Source organism: Cotesia glomerata, linkage group LG4 (genome assembly GCF_020080835.1).
Source record: "Cotesia glomerata isolate CgM1 linkage group LG4, MPM_Cglom_v2.3, whole genome shotgun sequence".
Classification (NCBI taxonomy): domain Eukaryota; kingdom Metazoa; phylum Arthropoda; class Insecta; order Hymenoptera; family Braconidae; genus Cotesia; species Cotesia glomerata.
In genome coordinates this window covers 23,041,231-23,062,619 of record NC_058161.1, presented here as the reverse complement: position 1 = coordinate 23,062,619, position 21,389 = coordinate 23,041,231, and the positions used below count along the sequence as shown (strand labels likewise).

Sequence of the window (21,389 nt, the reverse complement as noted above, 5' to 3'; positions counted from 1 at the left end):
TAAGACGAAAATCGTTCGAGGATGTCGTTTCCTATAGTGTTGGTCATTAGGCAGGTAAGTTTTCTCACTTCAAGTATATCAATTGCTTCAATAGCTAAGGCTGACGGTTGCTCAGGCCATTTGTCCTCTCTCTCTTCTAACCATTTGGGTCCTTTTTTCCAAATAATTTCTTTGACAAGAGTTTCGGGTGATATACCCCGAGATAATAGATCAGCTGGATTGTCGTGCGTGCGTACATGTCTCCAATTTTCTGGATGAGTTTTTGATTGAATGTCTGATACTCGATTCGCGACGAATGTTTTAAGTAGATGAGGAGATTTACGAATCCAATGAAGCGTTATCATGGAATCCGTCCAAAATATTGTCTCTTGTATTGGAATATCGATAGATGATTTAATTTTTGAAAATAAATCGACTAATAATAAGGCTGCACATAACTCTAATTTCGGAATAGTTTGTATAGTTTTGATAGGTGCAACTCTTGATTTTGCACAGAGCAGAGCTATTTTTACCTTTCCATTTATATCAGTCGATCTTAAGTATATACAAGCTCCATAAGCCTTTTCACTTGCATCGCAAAAACCATGTAGTTGTATATTCTTTGCATTTTCTTGAAGTACCATTCTGTCAAATGATATTTCATTTAATGATGATAGTTGATTGACAAATGAATCCCATTTTGATTAAATCTCTAATGGTACTGATTCATCCCAATCCAGTTTTAGTTTCCAAATTTCTTGCATCAATATTTTTATTGTAACTATAACCGGATTTAATAGACCTAACGGGTCAAATATTTTCGAAATTTCAGAAAAATAAATCGTTTTGTCGCTGAAGATAGTCTGAAGATTGGTTTTACCGTATATATTATTTTGTCTTGTTTAGAATCCCAGTACATGCCGAAAGTCTTGAGTGTCGTGTCGTTTTTATCTTGTAATTGTTTGTTTATACTACAGTCAGGTAATCCTTGTAGTACCTTGGGTGAGTTTGAGGCGCATTGTCTGAGGTTGAACCCACCGCATTTTAGAAGGGCAATAACTTCGTCTCTTAGTTTGACCGCTCCTTCAATAGTGTCATCTCCGTCTATATAATCATCTACATACAGACGTCTTTTTAAACTGGCAGCTGCTCTCGGATATTGAAGTTTTATATCTTCACACGGTTGATGAACAGATCTTATAGCAAGAAATGACGCGGGCCCGAGTCCAAATGTATCTGTTGTCAATTCGTAAGTTGAAATTTTTCCATCCCTGTCTCTCCATAATATACGTAAATATTTTCGATCGTCGACTCTTACTACTACCTGCCAAAACATTTTTTCAATGTCTCGGGTAACTAAATATTTAGGTATACGAAACCAAAGAACAAATGACAAAAGATCATCCTGTATTACAGGCCTTACTTCCAGTGCATCGTTGAGTGAAACTCCGGTACTCGATGCCGCAGAACCATCAAATACTACTCTTACTTTCGTTATGTGACTTGAAGTTTTGATAACAGCATGATGCGGTAAAAAGAAACCACTTTCAGGCTCGCCTTCGATTTTTACCATATGTAACGATGCGATTAATCTTTTTAAAGCCATTTTCCGCGAAGAACCTATCTGCTCTTTATTTTGATTAAATGGTAAAGCCACGACATATCTACCCTCTGCATTATGAGTGACATGTTTTTTGTAGTGTTCTTCACAGGCTTCCTCTCCCTTAGATAAATGTTTGTTGTTGTTGTTGATTTCTTCGATTTCCCAGAATCTATCGATATCTTTTTGAATTTGAACCAAATTACATTTTGAAGAATTGTTGAATAATTCCAGTAATGTTCCTCCTACTATCCAACCGGCTAGGGTCTTTTGTAGGTATAGATCTCTTTGCCATGCTTTTTCAGCAAGTACTTTATCAGCCTCGTGACGTGCTTCTAAGTTTTCACGATTATTCGAGTAAGCTATATCGTGTTTTTTGCACGCTGCATCCAATTGATTAATACCAGGATCACCACGAGCTAACCTTTTAGCTAATTTTGTACCAGGTCTACAGTATTGATAGCTAGGTATATGTAATTCAAATGGAAGTTTATTAATAATTCTATTAACTAAACCTTTACCTTTGACACGTCTGTGCTCCATCACAGTAGCATAATGCCTAATAAAAAAATCGTATAAAAGCCTATACTTATAGCAAAAATCAAAGAGTTGACAATACTGCTGTGAGTGGTAAACATGAAGTTCCAACATCAACCAGCTAAATTACCAGTGACCAATTTTGATCAAATAGTTAAAGGTACTGGATTGAAAAAAGTTAAAAGACACGGTTCTCTGTTACCCAAAAGTGTACGTGCAGTGTTTTGTGGTCCATCAAACTGTGGAAAGACTAATGCTTTGTTATCCATCATTATACATCCAAATGGATTGAGATTTGACAATATTTACCTCTACTTAAAATCCGTGAACAGCCAAAATATAAGTTTTTAGAGTCACTTTTGAAACCTATAGAAGGCATTGAATTTTTTCCTTTCAATGAGCATGGAGATGCAATAAAACCTGAAGATGCTAAACCCAACTTATTAATGATATTTGATGATGTAGCATGTGAAAACCAGGATCATAAAAGAGCCTATTTCTGTATGGGTGACATAAAAATGTCGATAGTTTTTATCTTTGTCAAACATATACACGCATTCCCAAACATCTGATTCGTGACAATATTAATTTTTTAGGTATATTTCGACAAGATGAAATGAATTTAAAACACATTTATGATGATCATGTAAATACTGACATGCAGTACAATACTTTCAAGGACTTATGCTAAGCGTGTTGGAATAACAATAAGTATGGCTTTGTAGTAATTGACAAAGATAGTGAATTGAATGATGGAAGGTATCGTAAGGGTTTTGACTGTTTCATTAGTATAAATTAACCTGTATCGGATAAATAATATTCATACATGTTAAGTAGTTTGTTAAATCAACATGAAGTCGGAGGATATTTTGAAACAAAAGGATGTTTTACATCAAATCTCAGGCAAGTGATGCAATCCGACGCAAACATAAACTCTTGAAGTTAGGAAAAGATACAGCTGAAAAAGCCATGGATGAAATGTTCAAACCGATAGTCACACCATTGAAAACTCTTATTGAATCATCAGGGCGAAAAATTAAACAAGAAAATATAAAAAAAGAGATAAAAGAAGAAGAAACGAAAAATGAAAACTCAGACCAACAACCAGATGACTTTGGTATTCTGATCTCAGATGATGAAAGTTTCATTAATAGCAGCAGACAGCATCGATCCACAGAACCACTAGCTTCAAGTAGTCCTATCAAAACTGATTGTTTATTAAAAACTTACATATAAAAATTAAATCGAAATCACGAAAAGAATGATTTCAGGTATGGTGTTCGCAAAAAAAAATAAAGCAATGTACATTGGAAATTGAAATATTTATTTCAACAATGATGAAATTAATGTTCAAGACAAGGTTTATCCTATGACTCATGGTTTATTGGAATTATTATTCAAAAAAGATCCTCAAGACTCTGTAGCAACACCGAATGATAAGAAACACTACTTAGATATTGTTGAAAGAACGAATATGTATTGGAAAAATTACAAGCCAAATACAAGTATTTTCAATGATCCGTCACCCAAGTTCCAAAATTATGTTGTTGAATTTCTAGCAAAAAGATATCCAAACTTTTCGAAAGGTGGGGGTTTACCTAGCCACATGATAGTAAAAAAGAAAAATAGAAATATGGATTATGTATACTGGGATAATTCTAATGAACTGGTTGAAAGATTACGCCTATTAATAGCCTCTCAATCAGCAGGTAATACCAGTCATACTTATGAAATTATTTCGATTATTGAAGAAGTAAGAGAGGCTGAACTTATATATTAGAAGTAATATTTCAGAAATTTTACCATTAGTTTGTGAACTGTTGAAGTGAACTGAACAATAAAAAAAATGAGCATTGATATATTTGGACGTTCTTTGAAAGCTGTAGCAGTTGTTAGTGAACCTCCAGGAGCTCCGGGAAGAGGATTTAAAATAAATTCCGATGAGAAATTTGATTTAGAAAACAAAAGATTATGTGAAGTTGGAGAACCAGTGAAAGATAATGACGCGATAACATTGAAATTTATGCGTGATTTTATAAATAAAGAATTATCTTTATTAGAGAAGACTATAAGAGAAGATCAATTAGAAACAATTTCCTATTTACATTCAGAAGTTGTATCATTGAGAACTTCTCTTGATTTGTTGAAAAAAGAAAATCAAGAATTAAAAAGAAAGAAACCGAAACATGAAGAATTAGGAAAAAAAAATGGAAGATAAAAAATCGGTAATAGCATATGAACTTCACAGACCAGCTCGTAAAAATTATCAACGCCGCCATGTTGATATTCGAGGACTTGATGAGACTTGACAAGCTGATTTAGTTGAAATGATTCCTTATTCAAAAGTAAATAATAATTATAAATATTTACTAACAGTGATTGATATATTTTCCAAGGAAGCTTGGGCTGTGTCTATAAAAAATAAAAGTGCTAATGATGTAACCAAAGCAATGGATTCTATATTAAAACACGGAAGAATTTAAAAAAATCTGCATGTTGATCAAGGCAAAGAATTTTATAATCAAGAATTCCGTAATCTTATGAAAAAGTATAAAATTAATATGTACTCAATACTAATTTGAAAGCATCGATATGTGAAAGATTTAATAGAACACTTAAAACTAATATGTGTCGAAAATTCATAGCTCGTGGTACTTATAAGTGGATCGACATGATTGATGATTTAGTGAATACTTACAAAAACACTAAACATAGAACAATAAAAATTAAACCTGCAGATGTAACTGTTGATAATGAACAAGACTCGAAAAAGAGTATTTACAAACCCCTTACTACGCTGAGAAAAAAATTAGTGAAAAAAAATAAATTTAAAGTTGGAGATAAAGTAAGAATTAGCAAGTACAAAAATTTGTTCGAAAAAGGTTACACAGCAAACTCGACAACTGAAATATTTACAATAAACAAGGTGCAGAATACGAATCCAACGACGTACAAACTTATAGATTACCAGGTTCAGGCAATTGAAGGAGCATTCTACAGTGAAGAACTCAGCAAAACAAAATACCCTGATGTATACCTAGTTGAAATAATTGTAAAAAAGAAAGGAAGTAAATATTATGTTAAATAGTTGAGATTTGACACCACCCATAACAGCTAGATTAATAAAACTGATTTATAAGAATATTTAATTTTATTAATAAAATTTTAATTACAAAAAAATAAATTTGATTTTTTCCTTATTCAAAACATTTAACACATCCAAAAATAAATATCTTTTTAATCTTAATCACTTAAAGTATCTAAATCGCTTAAAATAACCGTTTCTGCATTCAATAAGAGAATATATTAAATGGGAGAAAAGAATAAGCATGGAAAACTATAGATCAGTGTGTGTATGAGAGTGAGAGAGAGATAATTTTTACGATCTTTGAAATATAAGACCTAGATCGGCCTCTCTTCCTCATGTAGTTCAAATCATTATCCTATAATGTATATGTATGTATGTATAAATGTATGTATGTAACCAATAATAATTTGAGGATAATAAATAAAGAAAAAAATTTATTTAAAAAAAATTTTTTTTAACTTGCAAAATATATATGTATATATATATATATATAGAAGAAATCTATCAAGGATCAACAATAAATTTTTTTTTTAAAACAAGTTAAGTATGGATTTTATTAATTAAAAATATTTTTTTTAATAATTAGAACACGATGTTGGATTTATACCATCAGTTGTTTCATCATTTTAGCCTAAATAGACATTATACTGAGGATTTCTAGTTCACCAGTCGTAAAAATTCTTTCTCTCTCTCTCTTACATACATGGTTATTGTACAGGGTTGCACACATACATATACAGAGTGTCGACGAAGACGCTTGCACGTGTAAATGTGTGTGTGTGTGTGTGTGTGTGTGTGTTTTTTTTTTTAGGGGGGGGGGGAATCCTTTTTACGGATTCTAGGCATAGCTGTTTGGCCTGGATATGTGGCGACTCGACGCAGCGTCATACTAACTCGACACTAACGCCCCTACCCACTAAACCCTAAACCCCTTTTCCTTCTTTCCTCTAATCCCTCATGGAAACCGCCGTCAGGCATTACTTTGTGAAGGGAGGATCTAGCTACTGCTCTTCCTTCTGGTGGCTAAGGTGTTAACTACCTTCCTTCTATCTTCTGCTATTTGCTCTTTTTCTTTCGGTGGAACGCAAGTCTTTAAGGACTTCTGTTGCAAACGTGTTGGTAGCGTTCCAGGCAGCTTCTGATGACAACATTGCTTCTACTAGTGAATATGGTTGCATTCTCTGGTTCAGGATCCTCTCCAGTTCTTCACGCTGTGGATCGAAACGAGGACATACAAAGAAGACGTGCTCCGCGTCTTCAGCGGCTCCTGGGCAGGACGGGCACTCCGAAGAGTCATCGTGCTTAAAGCGGTGTAGATACTCTCGAAAACACCCATGTCCCGATGTGTGTGTGTGTGTGTGTGTGTGTGTGTGTGTGTGTGTGTGTGTGTGTGTGTGTGTGTGTGTGTGTGTGTGTGTGTGTGTGTGTGTGTGTGTGACTATGTTATATATATATATATATATATATATATATATATATATATATATATATATATATATATATATCATGGAAACATAGTTTTTTTTATATAAATTCAAAAAAATTAAATTCAGAATTTATCTTTATCAATTAACCCTTTATGAATATTTTTTTTTTACTTGGTATATTTTATGATACATAATAATAAATTTAAAAAATAGCTAAGCAACGATTATTTTTTAATCTACAGTGTTATTGTTAAATAATTTTTTCTCACAACAAAATTTTATTAGCATTCACAGAACTACATATCTCGGTTTTATTAAATAAATTATTTAATCAATTATTTAAATCCTTATTAATATTTCGACATCTATTTATGCGATACCAATGGTCATGTTAGATCATTGACACTCGATATTCGGAGCATAAGAAAAATTTCCGACATTGTAAATCTGTCATCACGTGTACTGTAACGTTTCTTATTAATCATAGGTGGTATGACTATTATTTGACTCATGTCTGATGCATGTTTGATACATGTATATCATGGACGCATAATTTTTTTTATATAAATATTCTGAGATTACTTCCTTGACTTACAGAAGGAGTTTGAATCTCACACTTTGCGTATCTCAGTCAAAAGAAGTTGAATCTTACATCTAGCGTATATCATATGATATAAAAAGTTTGATTTAACAACCGTTAGTGATTTATACGAGCATTAAGTTGTTTTTGCGAATTTTTTGCAAATTATTAATAATTGTTAGTGATTTATACTAGCATTAAGTTGTTTTTGCAAATTTTTTTGCAAATTATTTTTTTTTGCAAATATGTCTCAACAAATAATAGAAGCTATTCACAGCCTGGTGGATACAGTGTCTGAATCTTATAACGATTTAAAATCTAACCAAGTAAGTGTTGAACAATGTGAACAGTGTTTTAATGTTTGCCAAGATACTATTAACTGTTTTGATACTATTATCTTATCAGATCCGCAGACCAGTGTGTATGTGAAATGCAGTGTTAAAATACAGATTAGCCTTCTGCATTGGTATAGTGAACAGTTTTTACTATTGAGTGGTCAAGTTGCAGGTAGTAATTTAAATCAACAGAATAATTCTATTAAATGGCAAGATCTTGGGGATGCCTTTTCAAATAACATTAAGACTGGCTCAGTTATTAATCGTACTCATAAAAATATCGAGGAATTTTTTACTTTTTCTGAGAATCTTGTTTGTGCAAAAGTTCAAGAAATGTTAAATAAAGTGAACGGTTTAAAAATTAATGTTGAATTTTTTGGCAAACTTGAGATTCCTACCACCAACCGAGAAGAAATGAAATCTTTCGTAACACAAAATCGTGAAATATTAGCATCTACAGATATTGCTGACTGGTATAGAGATCACGTAACCAATGCCTTGATAAGAAAAATCGAAGAATTCTGTCAAGAAAAATCCGGATGGCGTTTATCAGAAATCTCAAATTTAGTAATAACGATGTCAAAATATCAACCCCTTCATGCTGAAATCTCAACTTATGTGAGGATGCCCCAGAAGATAATCCACCGACATGCAGTTTTGAACATTGAAAACTTTGATGAATACTGCTTGCTGTGGGTGTTGTAGCTGCTATTCACCCTCCAAGGACGGGTCACAGAAAAAGGACTACTTCTTATCCACATTTTAGTGAGGTACTTAAATACGACGGTATTAATTTTCCTATTCAAATTAAAGATATTGCGAAATTTGAAAAAATGAACAATTTATCTATTAATGTACACGGTTTAGAATCTGATTTTTCTGGTGAAAAATCCGATAAAAAATCTGATGAATGTGGAATAATTTCGGTGTATTTAAGTAAGTCTATAAATTCTGATATAAAAACTATTCATCTTTTAATAATACAAACTAATATAAATTTAAATATAAAGAGCGATGATTATGACGATTATAAACCGATTTATCATTTTGCATTAATTAATAATTTATCAGCTTTAGTAAGAAGTAGTGTAACAAAATCAGAAAAGAAACATTTCTTCTGTGATCGGTGCTTAAATCATTTTAAAATAAGAGAATCTTTTGAACGTCATAGGAAAGATTGTTTTAAAATTAATAAAGTTCATATCGTATTTCCAAAAGAGGAAAATAAAATATTAAAATTAAAAAATGTTCAAAATCAGGATACTGTACCATTTGTTATTTATGCAGATCTAGAATGTACACTGACACCCATCGATGATGATACAGATACTCATATTCCTCATAGCATTGCATTTTACCGCTTTTGTAATTATGATAATAAATTATCTAAATTTGAAATTAATCGTTCAGAAAATTGCATTGATATTTCTTCGTTGGGTCCTTATTAGTCCGTAAATATACCAATGGATCATTCAACAATTCATTTATAGCCAAGTCATACTCCTTCCGTTTCATCAAAACCGTTGCACCACCTTTGTCAGCACGTATAACAACAATATCATTCCTATTGTCCAGAAATTCCTTTGTATATCTCAACTTCGTCTTCATGATTTTATCTTCCCTGCTATTTGACCGTCTACACAAATTACAAAAATTCGTGATCGAATTAATAGCATTCAGACGGATGTTATTCTTAAAGCACTCCAATTGTTTTTCCTCCAATGACTGGTCTTTAATTCTGGAGATACCAAACTTTAAATCTTTGATAAGAGTAGGTATTGGGATGAATTTCCTTGATTAAAAAATTATAAACAAATTTACTTTCCTCTACTTGTTCCTCTTGTTCTTGGACTAACACTGTATTTTTTCTGATAAGGTCTGCAATTCTATTTAAATTCTTAAGTTTTATCTACGTTTTTTATCTTCAGTTAGATGGCTCAAGCATGGGAAATCCTGCAAATCCTGTCTTGGCTAATTTTGTCATGGATTATGTACTGAGGAAAATTATTGATAGTCTTCCGTTTCAGGTTCCTTTTCTAAAACTTTATGTGGATGAAACATTACTTGCTGTGCCAGGTGATGAGGTGGATGGCCTATTGGATCATTTCAACAATTTTCATGAGAAGATCCAGTTCACAATGGAGAGAGAAAAGGATGGGGAGCTGGGGTTCTTGGATACAATTGTCATTAGAATGGCTGATGGAGAGTTGAGGACTAAGTGGTTTCAAAAATTGATTAGTTCGGGGAGGTTGCTGAACTTTAATTCTCACCACCCACTTGCCCATAAAACAAGTGTTGCACTAGGTTTAGTATATCGTGCTGTGACGTTGAGTCACAGTATGTATCACCAAGAAAACCTTAACAAAGTGCGAGTTATTCTGAAGAGAAATAATTATCCTACTGAGTTCATCAATTGCTGTATTAATAAATTTAATAACAAACATATGAATGATAGGAGGGATAATTTGATAGCTGATAAGCAAGAAAATCGATGCAGGTTCCCTTACATCAGGGGCTTATCGCAAAATATTATGAGATATTTAATAGTAACGGATTGGAAACCAGCATTCTATAACATAAAGAAGGTTGGAAACATATATACAAGATTAAAGGACAAGGTAAAAACTAAGGATAGGTCTGAGGTTATTTACAAAATTAATTGTAGCTGTGGTTTGTGTTACATCGGTCAAACAAAGCAATATCTGAAAAAAAGGGTTTACCAACATCGGTACAGCTGTGAGGAGAAGAACAGGGATAAAGAAAATCAAACAACATTAGCGGCTCATCATTTTCATTCAAATCATAATTTTGATTTTGAGAATGTTAAAATTATTGATTCGGAGTCAAATTGGTGGAAGAGGAACATCAGTGAAATGGTTCAGATTTGTTTACATGACACAGTGAATTGTAAGGCAGACACAGAAAATTTAAATTGCTTGTATTATGGTCTCATTGAAAAATTCAAAAGTAACCGGGAACATCCGCGCCGCCCAGTGGAGTAAAGTCATACTACTGGCGTTTCGGGCTATTCGCTCTGTGCGCGACTTCAGCGCCATGGCACGTTTGAACTACAGGGGGCTATTGTAATATATTTATTATGTATTGAATGGCTGTCAGAAATAATAATATCGAATGATAAATAAAAAAATGTTTTTTTAATTAAAGGAAATATTTATAATAAATATTTGTTAATGTAAAGTGTTCTTGTGCATTAAAAAGTGAAATGTAAGTATATTATATACCGAAAAAGTAGCATAGAAGTTAGCACACATAAAGATAGGTTAACTGAAATCGGACTGAATTCAAATAAAAAGAAAATAGAGAAAAATTATAAGAAAACTTGTATAAACATTTAATAATCATTTCTTGCAATTCATTAACTTCAGGCTCAGGATTGAGTGCTGAAGATGCATTTTTGTTCTGCCGGCGGTCCATTAAGCGCTTAAATCTGAAAAATTTATTACACAAAAGTTCATATTATTTGATTGCTGATAATCACAAATTTTAATAGCAACAGTATTTATTTATAAAATAATATCTAAAATTTATAGTAATACTCTCCTTTTTAGTTTTTAAATTATGTTAATTTCAATATATTATTACTCACCTATTCGTGACCATTAACTCATTAACTTTTTGAGATTTATAAACTGTAGGAAATTTAGTAGGAATGTAGCTGGGACTCGATTCTATGTCAGACTTTTGGCCTCCAATAAAATGATCACTACAAATATAATCATGTGTTTTTGGAGTCCACAATGAGCCATCAGTACTGCAAGGAAAATTGAAAATTTTTAATATTTAATATTTAAAATTTATGATCATTGGTATGGATAATCTTTTAGTTTAATATAATAAGTAGCAAAGAGTAAATGAATCTTAAATAATAAATGAAAAGTTTATAATAAAAAAATTCAATCTTATTTTTTAATATATAATTAATAATTATTAATTATGCTAAATTTATAAATGTTTAAAAAAAATTTTTTTTTTAATTAATAATAATATTTCCTAGCATTTTCTAAATTTACTATTTTTTTAAGTTTTACTCCTTTCAAGATTTTTATTATTACCGATAGTAAAGTTATGATTCTACTTACTTTTGTCTCCTAACAGCGGCTATCCATTTTTTCCTTTGATTTATTTTCCAACTTGCTGTTGGAATTTATAAAAATGACAAGCACTTTTTCTACCTGTATTCTTACAACTAACAACACAACAACTTTTGTGACTCATTTTATGTTATGTTATTTAAATAAATTTTAAATAATAATTCACTTGTGTATTTAGCTAACTCGAAACATAAAAACAGCCCCCCGTAGTATCGGATATAGCCACGGGTAGAGCTGACGGTAAATCAGTTTCTCCCCACCATGGCTTCGCACTGAGCGAATAGTATAGTTTATATAGTATGTTAGTAGTAGTAAGCAACTGACATTAGCAGCATATATAGTTTGAAGATTATTATTAGTAACTTTCTAATTATTAATTAATAACGTTCAAATATTTTTGCTGTAAACGGAATTTTTATTTTATTTAAATATTATCAGTATTGACAATTGTTAAAAAATGTTTGTTGACCATGACTTTTGTATGTATTGTCTTTATGTCAAACGTAATATTTAGTACCATGTGACTATGTGTTTTTATCAAAAATATTTCAAGGTATTAACTATTTTAATTTTCATATTTCTCATAATAAGTTGGTTTTATTGTTTCAATTAATTTTATTATATTTTTTTTTTGACACATAGGTTACCTGATGAAGTCAGAATTAAGCTGACGAAACATTGTAAATTGAAATAAATAAAAAGAAAAATATAAAAAATTTTGTGGTCTACTATATTCTGATTTTGGTTCTTAGAAAAGAAAAAGTTTTTAACTTCCCGCTAAGAAAATCGAAGATTTTCTAAAATCGGGAAGTTATTGTTTTCACCCCGTTTTACGAAAATCGAGTTTTCATCGGATCTCGACGTTTCGAGGTCCTAGGAAGCTTCCCTGACTATTCCCGCGATGGTGCCTGTATATATGTATGTATGTATGTCTGTATGTGTGTGTGTGTGTGTGTGTGTGTGTGTGTGTGTGTGTGTGTGTGTGTAAACCTCATAACTTTTGAACGGCTTGACTCATTTGATCGCGGTTGGTGCCATTCGAAAGGGCTTGACTGAACTTAGATTTTGAATATACTTTGGAACGATTCGGACCGGTAGATTTTGAGAAATCGCAAAAAAACTACAAAAAAAAATTTTTTTTTGGAATAACTTTTAAACGGCTTTACCGATCAATTCCAAAAACTAATCAGCTCTTAACATAAAAAACCACGTCGATCGCCGCCAGTCCAGTCAAAATTGGTTGATTCTCTTGTGAGTTATCGTTGACAAAAGAAAACCAAAAAAAGTGTTTTTTCGGAATTTCTCCAAAATTTTTTGTTCTATCAAATGAAACTTAAAAATTCTCTATGAAGCTTAAAAACTGCGTCGAATGCCACCAACCGCGTGAAAATCGGTTCATTCATTCAAAAGTTATTGCAATTTGAAAATTCAAAAAATAGTGTTTTATCAAACTTCCACCAAACTTTTGAGCTCGAAGAGCTCAAAAGCATACAAAAGCTATTTTTTTGAGCTTAGAGAGCTTAGCAAAATAACACACAAATTGGATTTTTGAGCTCGAAGAGCTCAAAAACGTCATAAGTGCAATTTCAAGCGTTTAGGTATAGGATTGGCGGGAAGTTGCAGGGATGGCCTTCAGGGTCAACCGTTTTCCTAATTTTTTTTGTCATTTTTTTTTTAATTCTGTATTAGTGACTTGGTAAATTGAAAAAAAAAAAAAACAAAAAACAAAAAATCGAAAATTTTTGAAAAAAAAAAATTCAAAAATTTTTTTTTTCTGAAAAAATTTTTTTTTTTAATTGGCTGTCGATGAGAAAGTGAGTCGCTACATTTTTCGAATTTTTAGCGCATTAAAAAAAAAATTTTTGAAAAATTTTTGAATTTTTTTTTTTTAATTTTCGATATTTTTTCCAAATCCGTAGATTAAAAAAAATTTCGAAAATTTTTTTTGGTGGTTTTGTTAAGATTACTCGAAAAAAATTTCCAAAAAAAGTTTCAAACTCAGATCCGAAAACTAAACACTTAGAGCTACAATTTGCTTATTTTTTATTTGCTGTAGGATCATTTTTCTACAAGTTACAGCCTGTTATAAATCCCCCAAAAGTTTGGATTTTTTTCTTGCTCCCTTAATTTTTGTGAGAAGAGTATAGATGGGGCATTCCTTACCAACTCGTCCTACCAGCTCGAAGAGCTCAAAATCGTCATAAGTGCAACTTTAAGACTTTATTTATGGAATTAGCCGGAAGTTGCAGGGATGGCCTTTAGGGTCAACCGTTTTCCAGATTTTTTTTTTCAAAATTTTCAAAAACATTACTTTTCAAGACACGAATTTTAAGCCTAGTCTCGTAAAGGGAAAATGAAGGGTTATAATTTTTTTTCAATTTTGAAATTAATTTATTTTGACGTGATAACGTCTTATAAATTGATGAACACCAGCAACACACATAAAAAATGTCGCGTTCCGCCTGAGCCTGTGCGTACTAGCGAGAGCGCGCAACAAGCAAAATAGAGAGGCACGATCGGCCGAAGCAGTTAGGCCAGAGCCGAAGCGTTGGCTTGTGACACATATATCTCTCTTCTTGCGTGATGTAAGAGCCAGCAGTTCGAATATTGGTTTATAACTAATTGTTTGTGAATATTTAAACAAATTACTTAAATTAAGGTTGCAAAAACTGTAAATAATATTTGAAAATTAAAAATTAATGTTTTCAACCAGTTTTAAAAATATTTATGTCAAATTATATCAAATTATTATTATTGATAATATTAATAATTAATATTAATTATGAATAAATGAATTTATAATAACTACTAGCTGTTACCCGCCCGCTCCGCTGGGCGCTTTATAGAATTGTATTTTTAGATCTAGATTTGAAATTTAATTGGAAGATTGTTTTGACTTGCACAGATTCCAAATTCCGTCAAATTGGTCTGTATATTGTGTCCACATGATTATTCTAGCTAAAATTCATTGTAACTTTCAATGTGCAATCACTATAACATTCCTGTGGCTTTCTTCCAAAAATGAATATTAATTGACACGAAGAAAAAAAATTTTAAATGAGCATTGTAAGTTTTAGTTAAAGTAATTGCAGGTCTCATAAGTGAAGTTGAAATCTGCCTAACTTAAATTGTGACGAATTTCGCTGTTAATTAAAATTTCTTCCGTAACATCAATTATATATAGAAAATTATTTGTACTTGTTTTTTACGAATTTTCTTAAAATGAGTAGCCAAATTTTTTTTCTATATCTCATGTGTTTAGAAAATGCAATGCTTTTAATCTGCTACATTTTCGCGATCCCGTAATAAGAACAATTCTTCGGTTATGTGATCAGCAAAAAAAAATGTATGTAAAATTCTTAGTCGACTTTTTTGCCGCTGCCAAAGAGACGATTGTTGTAAGAAAATATCACTATTAAGAAAGAAAAATATTTAAATCCGTTGACCTTGGGGGCCATCCCGGTATTTGCCTGTTTCTCTTCAGATTCTATCAAATTTTATATTTGTAGGAACTGTATTTAAAGAATATGAATTTTTTGACAATTATTACTCCCGCACTTCTATGTGGGGGAGGAATTTCGTAAGATCCTATTCGAGATAATTTCTACATTATAAATAAAAGATTTCAACAAAACTTCGAGTCTATAAAAACTATCGATTGGAAATGAGAAATTTTCATTGTTAACGCCCCCACCATCCCTTTTGGGGTTAAAATTCGAGAAAATCCATTCTCAGCTGAACTTGACATCGTACACGAAGATTCCTACCAAATTTAGAATCCGCAGTTTGGAAATTAAAATTTTAGATTTTGACACCCACCCCCGCAATCCCTATCGGAAGTAGAATTTTTTGGGATCCGTTTTGAGATGATCTCATGACAAACGAAAGATTCCTACCTAATTTCAAGTTTGTAGAAGTTACAGTTTGGAAATGGAAATTTGAAATTCTAACACCCACCCCCGCAATCCCTGTCGGAAGTAGAATTTATTGAAATCCGTTTTGAGATGATCTCTACATGACAAATAAAAGATTCCTACCAAATTTACGCCTTTTAGAAGCTATGTTTTGGAAATTGAGATTTTTTTTTGTCAACACCCACCCCCGCAATCCTTATTGGGGGTGATTCGTCGTAAAATCCGCTCTTAGATTATTTCTACATCACATAGAAGATTCTTACCAAATTTGGAGTCTATAAGAGCTATAGCTTGGAAATTAAAAATTTTAATTGTTAACATCCACCCCCGCAAACTCCTGTGAGGTATCTTAAAATTCGTTCGTATATTATTTCTACATCTCTTAGAGAAAATTCCTACTTAATTTGGAGATTCCTGCCAAATTTGGAGTCAATAGGAGCTATAGTTTAAAAATGGGAATTTTACATTGTCAACGCCCCCGCAACCCCCCTTGTAGGTGGAATTTCGTAAAATCCGTTCTTAGCTGACCTTTACACGGCGAAAGAAATATTCCTACCAAATTTCAAGTCTCTACGCTTTATGGTTTCAGAAATATCGTGATGAGTCAATATATAGGTGGAAATCTCTTATATATATATATAGATAAGCAATAAATTAATAAAATAATAATAAAAAATAATAAAATAATTAATATTAATTATTATATCAATTATCAAATTATTATATCAATTTTCAATTATCAATGTATAAATAGTATTAAAGTACTTATTCTTCGTTAAAATAGTTTTTAGATATTTAAAATTTTTAAATTTTCGAATACAAAACAGTGATAATTCAGTGATAACAATTCAATCCAATTTATAAAAGTATGCAATTTTTCATCAATGTTTCTTTATGACGTTATCACGTAAAACTATCGTCCGTAAACCGACTTTACAAACAACCAATTTTTTTTGTTCTTTTTTTTTACTATTTATGTATCATTGGCGATTTCCTACCGAAATTTTAATGTCAAAAATAATAATTGATAGTATCCTAATGTGTCAATTATATAAATTAATTATTTTTTTCTAGTTTACCGCAATAAAAATTTGTTTTTTATTCAATTTTTTTTTCTTAGTACACTAGAATAATATTAGATTTTATTTTTAACATAAAAATTTCCGGAAAAATAAAAAAATTAAAAAAAAAACTCAGATTTATGATTGAAAAAATACGAAAAAGTGGGTTGAAGAATCGATTATATTTGAAAGAGATTTCAACAAAGTCAAAATGAAACTGTAGTTTCATCAGAATTCATCAATGACTTTTGTGAAAAAATAACAGATCTTTTGCCTTATGCTTTTATTGCAAAATCACAAGAAATATTCATGCAATGTCTCAAAGAGTCTCTTGGAACCGATGAATTTCTTGTAGTTTGTGATTTTGCCGAGAACTGCAAATTTGTTATCCAAAATGCAGTACCAGGATTCTACTGGAATAATGATCAGTTGACAATATTTCCAGTGGTTATTTATTTTAAGAAAAGGTAACGAATTATTGCACATAAGTTTAGTGATCATATCGGACTGTAACATACATGACTCGACCGTAGTTAACGTCTTTTTCAAAATCGTTACTGATTTTATAAAGTCCTTGTCTGATACTGCTAAAAAGATCTACTAATTTTCCGATAGAGCTCCGCAACAATCTAAAAACTACAAAAACTTTGTTAATTTATATTATCACAAATAAGATTTAAGATTAAATGCTGATTGACGTTTCTTTGCCAGTTACCATGGCAAAGGACCTTTTGACGGTGTAGGAGGAACACTAAAACTAGCTGCAGCAAGAGCTAGTCTTCAACTTACCATTTGACAAACAAATATCAAACCCCCAAAAATGGTATCAATGGGCTGTGCAAACAAATAACTTGCCAAAAATCGGAGTAAGATATTCAACTACTGCAGATTATGAAAAAGCAACGGAGACTTTAAATATATGTTATTCTAAAGCTAAAACTATCACAGGTGCACAAAAGTATCATTGTGTTATGTAAAATTCAGATGAATCTCTTACAATGAAACTGATTTCTAGCTCAATTGAGACTAGATCAGATAGCAGATAGCAGCCACCAGATGATGGATTCAGAACTAAAAATAGCGGGGAATTGGCGGATAGTGAGATTAAAATATGGCGGGAAAATTCAAATCGAAGAATTCGCTACCAGCATCACCTATAAAAACAGCCGATAAAAGTCTTTACCGACAGTTGGAAAAACAGATCGGTGATACGACGGTCGGATTGCGACCACCAGATGAGGGAATTCAAATTGGCGGTTACAGAATTAAAAATGGCAGGAAATTGGCGGATAGTAAGATTAAAAAATGGTGGGTAATTTTGAAGAATTCGCCACCAGCACCAACTATAAAAACCTCAACCATAACTACAAATATCGCTATTAAAAAAAGACCTACTATATCCACAATTGGCAACACATACTGTCGGTAAAAACAGATCCATCATATCGGCGGTCGGTAACTTAGCATGGACACGAATCCGCAATTCTGTTTTATCGACTGAGCGTGCACTCCCCCAGCCCGACAACTTCTGAGGCTTTTCTTATTTTCCTTACCAAGGGGTGTAATATACTTTTTTGTTTATTTTATACCTTTATAACTTTTAGTCTAGTCAACAAGTTCAAAAACGTGAAAAATAGAGATAAAGGTCCTAAAAATATGAGCGATGGCTCATTCGATTCGGAACCACCTCTAGAAAAATGTTTTTGAAGGATTTTGGTGCAGGTAAAAAATTGCAATTGTTATTAACAAAATAAGATGAAAAAAAATGATATTTCGTTTTTTGTTAACAACTCAAAAAATATTAATATTTAAGCAATTTTGATAAAAGCTCGTTAAAGAGGAGGAAATTTCCAATAAAAAAGTCCTAACTCCCGGAACTCTATCTCTATTATTTATAATTTTAATTTGACGTTGGAAATAGGGCTCCGCGCGGCTGTTACGGCATGCGCGCGCCGCCGCTAAAGGTAGTTCAGCAATAAAAATAATTTTTTTATAACATAAAATGTGATTTTAAAAATTTTAAAAAAATTCTAGTATCTTCTTAACACTTGAAAGAATCGATCCCTGAAGAAAAAAAAAGTTTAATCACCATTTTTCAAAAAGTTATTCAATTTTTAACTAACCAATTTTTCCTCAATCTCCGTGGGCATGAACAATGGGATGAAAGGTATAAATAATTGACCTATAAATTTTAAACTTCGTGGAGCCCTTTGGATATATATACTTCATAAGATCCTGCGATTAATTTTTATAAAAGTTTATTAATTTGTTAATTATGATTTTTTATAACTATTGAAAAATCAAAAATCTGAAGAATGTTGATAAAAATTTTTTTTTCAATCAATATGTAAAGTCACGTAAGTACTACTAACACGTCTTTTTTTCGCTCTTCATTCCGGAATATTTTTCTGCGCTTTATGCTTTCGGGATTTTTTGTTTTAGATATATTTGCAAGCTCTTTATTGCAATCTTTCTGAATTGCAAATAAGTACGGAAATTGCTAAACTGAGAGTGAAGTTATAAATTTTTCAATTTCATGTTTATGGATTTGGAGATTATTGAGTTTTCTACGGCGTGATTTTAGGCTACACTGTTAAAGTGATTCCAGCTAACTCACATATATAGTTTATCACTACAGTGTGCCCACCACTAACTACTACTCTTACTCTACGAATGTCGCCACTTAACATATAAACATACAGTGTTGTTTTTCTTAATTTTCAGCACAATTTGAAGCTCTTGTTAAAAAATATAAGCCACATCTCATTACAGTAGTTGAAACTTGGTTAAATCCAGAAATTTCTATTTCTTTAGATGGTTACTCGATTCTACGACGTGATCGAAGTCTAGTAAATGCTTATGTTCAATACACTAGAGGTGGAGGTGTTGCCTGCTTTGTTCATAGTTCCTTGAAATCTAAACTACTTTACTCATCAGAATCTCATGATATAAATAGTCCAAAATTCATAATAATTGATATTATTCCTCCAACTGGTTCGCATATACTCCGGTCATCAATTTATAGAAGACCTCAAGGACAACTGCTTGACAGCTTCTTTGCACAATTCAGTAAGTACTATCCACTTTATAATAATGTTCTCATCATGTGTGATTTAAATTGCAATATGTTGAAGTCTGAGCGCTCAGCAAATCACCTAAAGTCATTTATCTCTGAAGCTGGTCTCTATTGTATACCATTTGGGCCTACTTTTCATACTATTGATGTTGATTCCTGGCTAGATGTCATTATTATTGATAATATAAACAAATTAGGAACCTTCACAAATCAGCCTCACCTTTTATAGGTGGTCATGACTGTCTTTTCTGCAATTACAAACTTGAATTAAGGACAGTCTATGATAAACAGGTCACTTATCCTGATTTTAAAACTGTATCATCAAAGCCTGGCGATTAACCTGAATAAAAAGCTTAATCTTGGATGCATAAATTCGGAAGATTCTCAACCTAATGAACTGGTTACATACTTTCTAGATTCAATAAACTCTTCTCTTGACGTATTTGCACCATTTATCACCAGGAAATTAAGACGCCCAAGCTGTCCATGGCTCACTCACGAACTAAAAAGTGAATTTCACATACGGGATAACCTATACAAAAGAGCTCGTCGTACTAAAGACGCTAATTCACTAGCCTTATATAAGAAAATGAGGAAAGAGCTTAAAGTCAAATTAAACTTGGCTAGAGATGCATATTTTAAACAAATCCTTGAGAATTCATCTCAACAAGTAAATATTTGGTCTAATCTGAAGCGAATGGGCATCATTAAAGCTAAGAAATCTTCACCACTTGATCATTTTGAAGCTGATGATCTGAATTGTTTCTATGCCAATATCCTCAGAAAGCATCCGTCATGCTCACGAAACTTCGTAAATAGCTTGCCATCCCATGCTACTAAAAATCTACATGTTACAAAAAATCTTCAAATCACTCTTCACAAATCAAAAGGCAGAAGCCCGGATGGATTTGACCTCAAATAGTTGAGAGATCACATTCCGTCCATTTCACTCTGCTTGGTGACCATCTTCAATTGCTCATTAAATACTGGGTCTTTTCCAGATGCCTGGAAATCAGTTTTTATTATACCTTCGAACAAAATCACTCCACCGAGATCAATGTCCGACACTAGGCCTATAGCAAACATATCCCATCTCGCTAAAGTGTTCGAACGGATTGTGGAAAATCAACTTATAGACTACCTTAAGACAAATAATATTCTGGATGATCATCATCAATCAGGCTTCCGAAAATTTCACAGCACACAAGCTGCTCTTTTATCTTTAACTGATGATATTCGCAAGGCCATTGATAATGATGAACTAACATATCTTCTTCTTTTTGACTTCACGAAAGCTTTTGATTATGTTAACCCCAAAGTCCTGTTTATCACTATGTTTGAAATGGGATTTACAATTGAAGTGATTTGTTGGTTCCAGTCCTATCTCACAGGTAGATCTCAGTCAATACTAAATTGTGATAACACTTCATCAAATGCTATCAGTATGACCTCTGGCGTTCCTCAAGGATCTATTTTAGGACCGATCCTCTTCCTGATAGTTATTAATGGAGTAACAAAGAGGTTAAAATTTTCCAAACATGGCCTCTTCGCTGATGACAAGTATGCCTATCTCCATTTCAAAATTTTTCAACTGGATGAAGCTGCAATTAAACTTACCACTGATGAGGAAGCAGTAGCTGATTAGGCTAAAGAAGTTGTCCTTGAAATAAATTTTTCAAA

General features: G+C 32.1%; 3 protein-coding genes across 3 annotated transcripts in view; 1 reads left to right on the top strand and 2 right to left on the bottom strand.

The window, feature by feature from the left end:
- Positions 1-2,122, bottom strand: part of LOC123263990 — a 5,268-nt gene extending 3,146 nt beyond the window's left edge. The window contains exons 1-2 of the mRNA XM_044727037.1: positions 897-2,122; positions 69-624 (exon numbers count right to left, since the gene is read on the bottom strand). Of these exons, the coding sequence (XP_044582972.1) occupies positions 69-624; positions 897-2,122 (1,782 nt within the window). The remainder of the gene's footprint in view (positions 1-68; positions 625-896) is intronic.
- Positions 2,123-7,456: 5,334 nt separating this feature from the next.
- On the top strand, positions 7,457-10,633 carry LOC123263989. Its single transcript, XM_044727036.1, has 3 exons — positions 7,457-7,537; positions 9,475-10,453; positions 10,515-10,633. Exons 1-3 carry the CDS (start codon positions 7,457-7,459, stop codon positions 10,631-10,633), a joined length of 1,179 nt encoding a protein of 392 aa, XP_044582971.1.
- A 174-nt stretch (positions 10,634-10,807) lies between these two features.
- Positions 10,808-12,337, bottom strand: LOC123263988. Its single transcript, XM_044727035.1, has 4 exons — positions 12,306-12,337; positions 11,154-11,318; positions 10,897-10,994; positions 10,808-10,842 (listed from the first exon to the last, which is right to left on the bottom strand). Exons 1-4 carry the CDS (start codon positions 12,335-12,337, stop codon positions 10,808-10,810), a joined length of 330 nt encoding a protein of 109 aa, XP_044582970.1.
- Positions 12,338-21,389: the final 9,052 nt, after the last annotated feature.

Bases quoted from the DNA above. Each gene is read 5' to 3' on its own strand.
- LOC123263989 (XM_044727036.1), top strand. From the start codon at position 7,457: ATGTCTCAACAAATAATAGAAGCTATTCACAGCCTGGTGGATACAGTG. The intron at 7,538-9,474 runs GTAAGTGTTGAA...TTTTATCTTCAG, and splicing joins ACGATTTAAAATCTAACCAA to TTAGATGGCTCAAGCATGGG. The intron at 10,454-10,514 runs GTAAGGCAGACA...AAAATTCAAAAG, and splicing joins TTTACATGACACAGTGAATT to TAACCGGGAACATCCGCGCC.
- LOC123263988 (XM_044727035.1), bottom strand. From the start codon at position 12,337: ATGTTTCGTCAGCTTAATTCTGACTTCATCAG. The intron at 11,319-12,305 runs GTAACCTATGTG...TTTTCCTTGCAG, and splicing joins CTTAATTCTGACTTCATCAG to TACTGATGGCTCATTGTGGA. The intron at 10,843-10,896 runs GTTTATACAAGT...ATTTGAATTCAG, and splicing joins GCAAGAAATGATTATTAAAT to TCCGATTTCAGTTAACCTAT.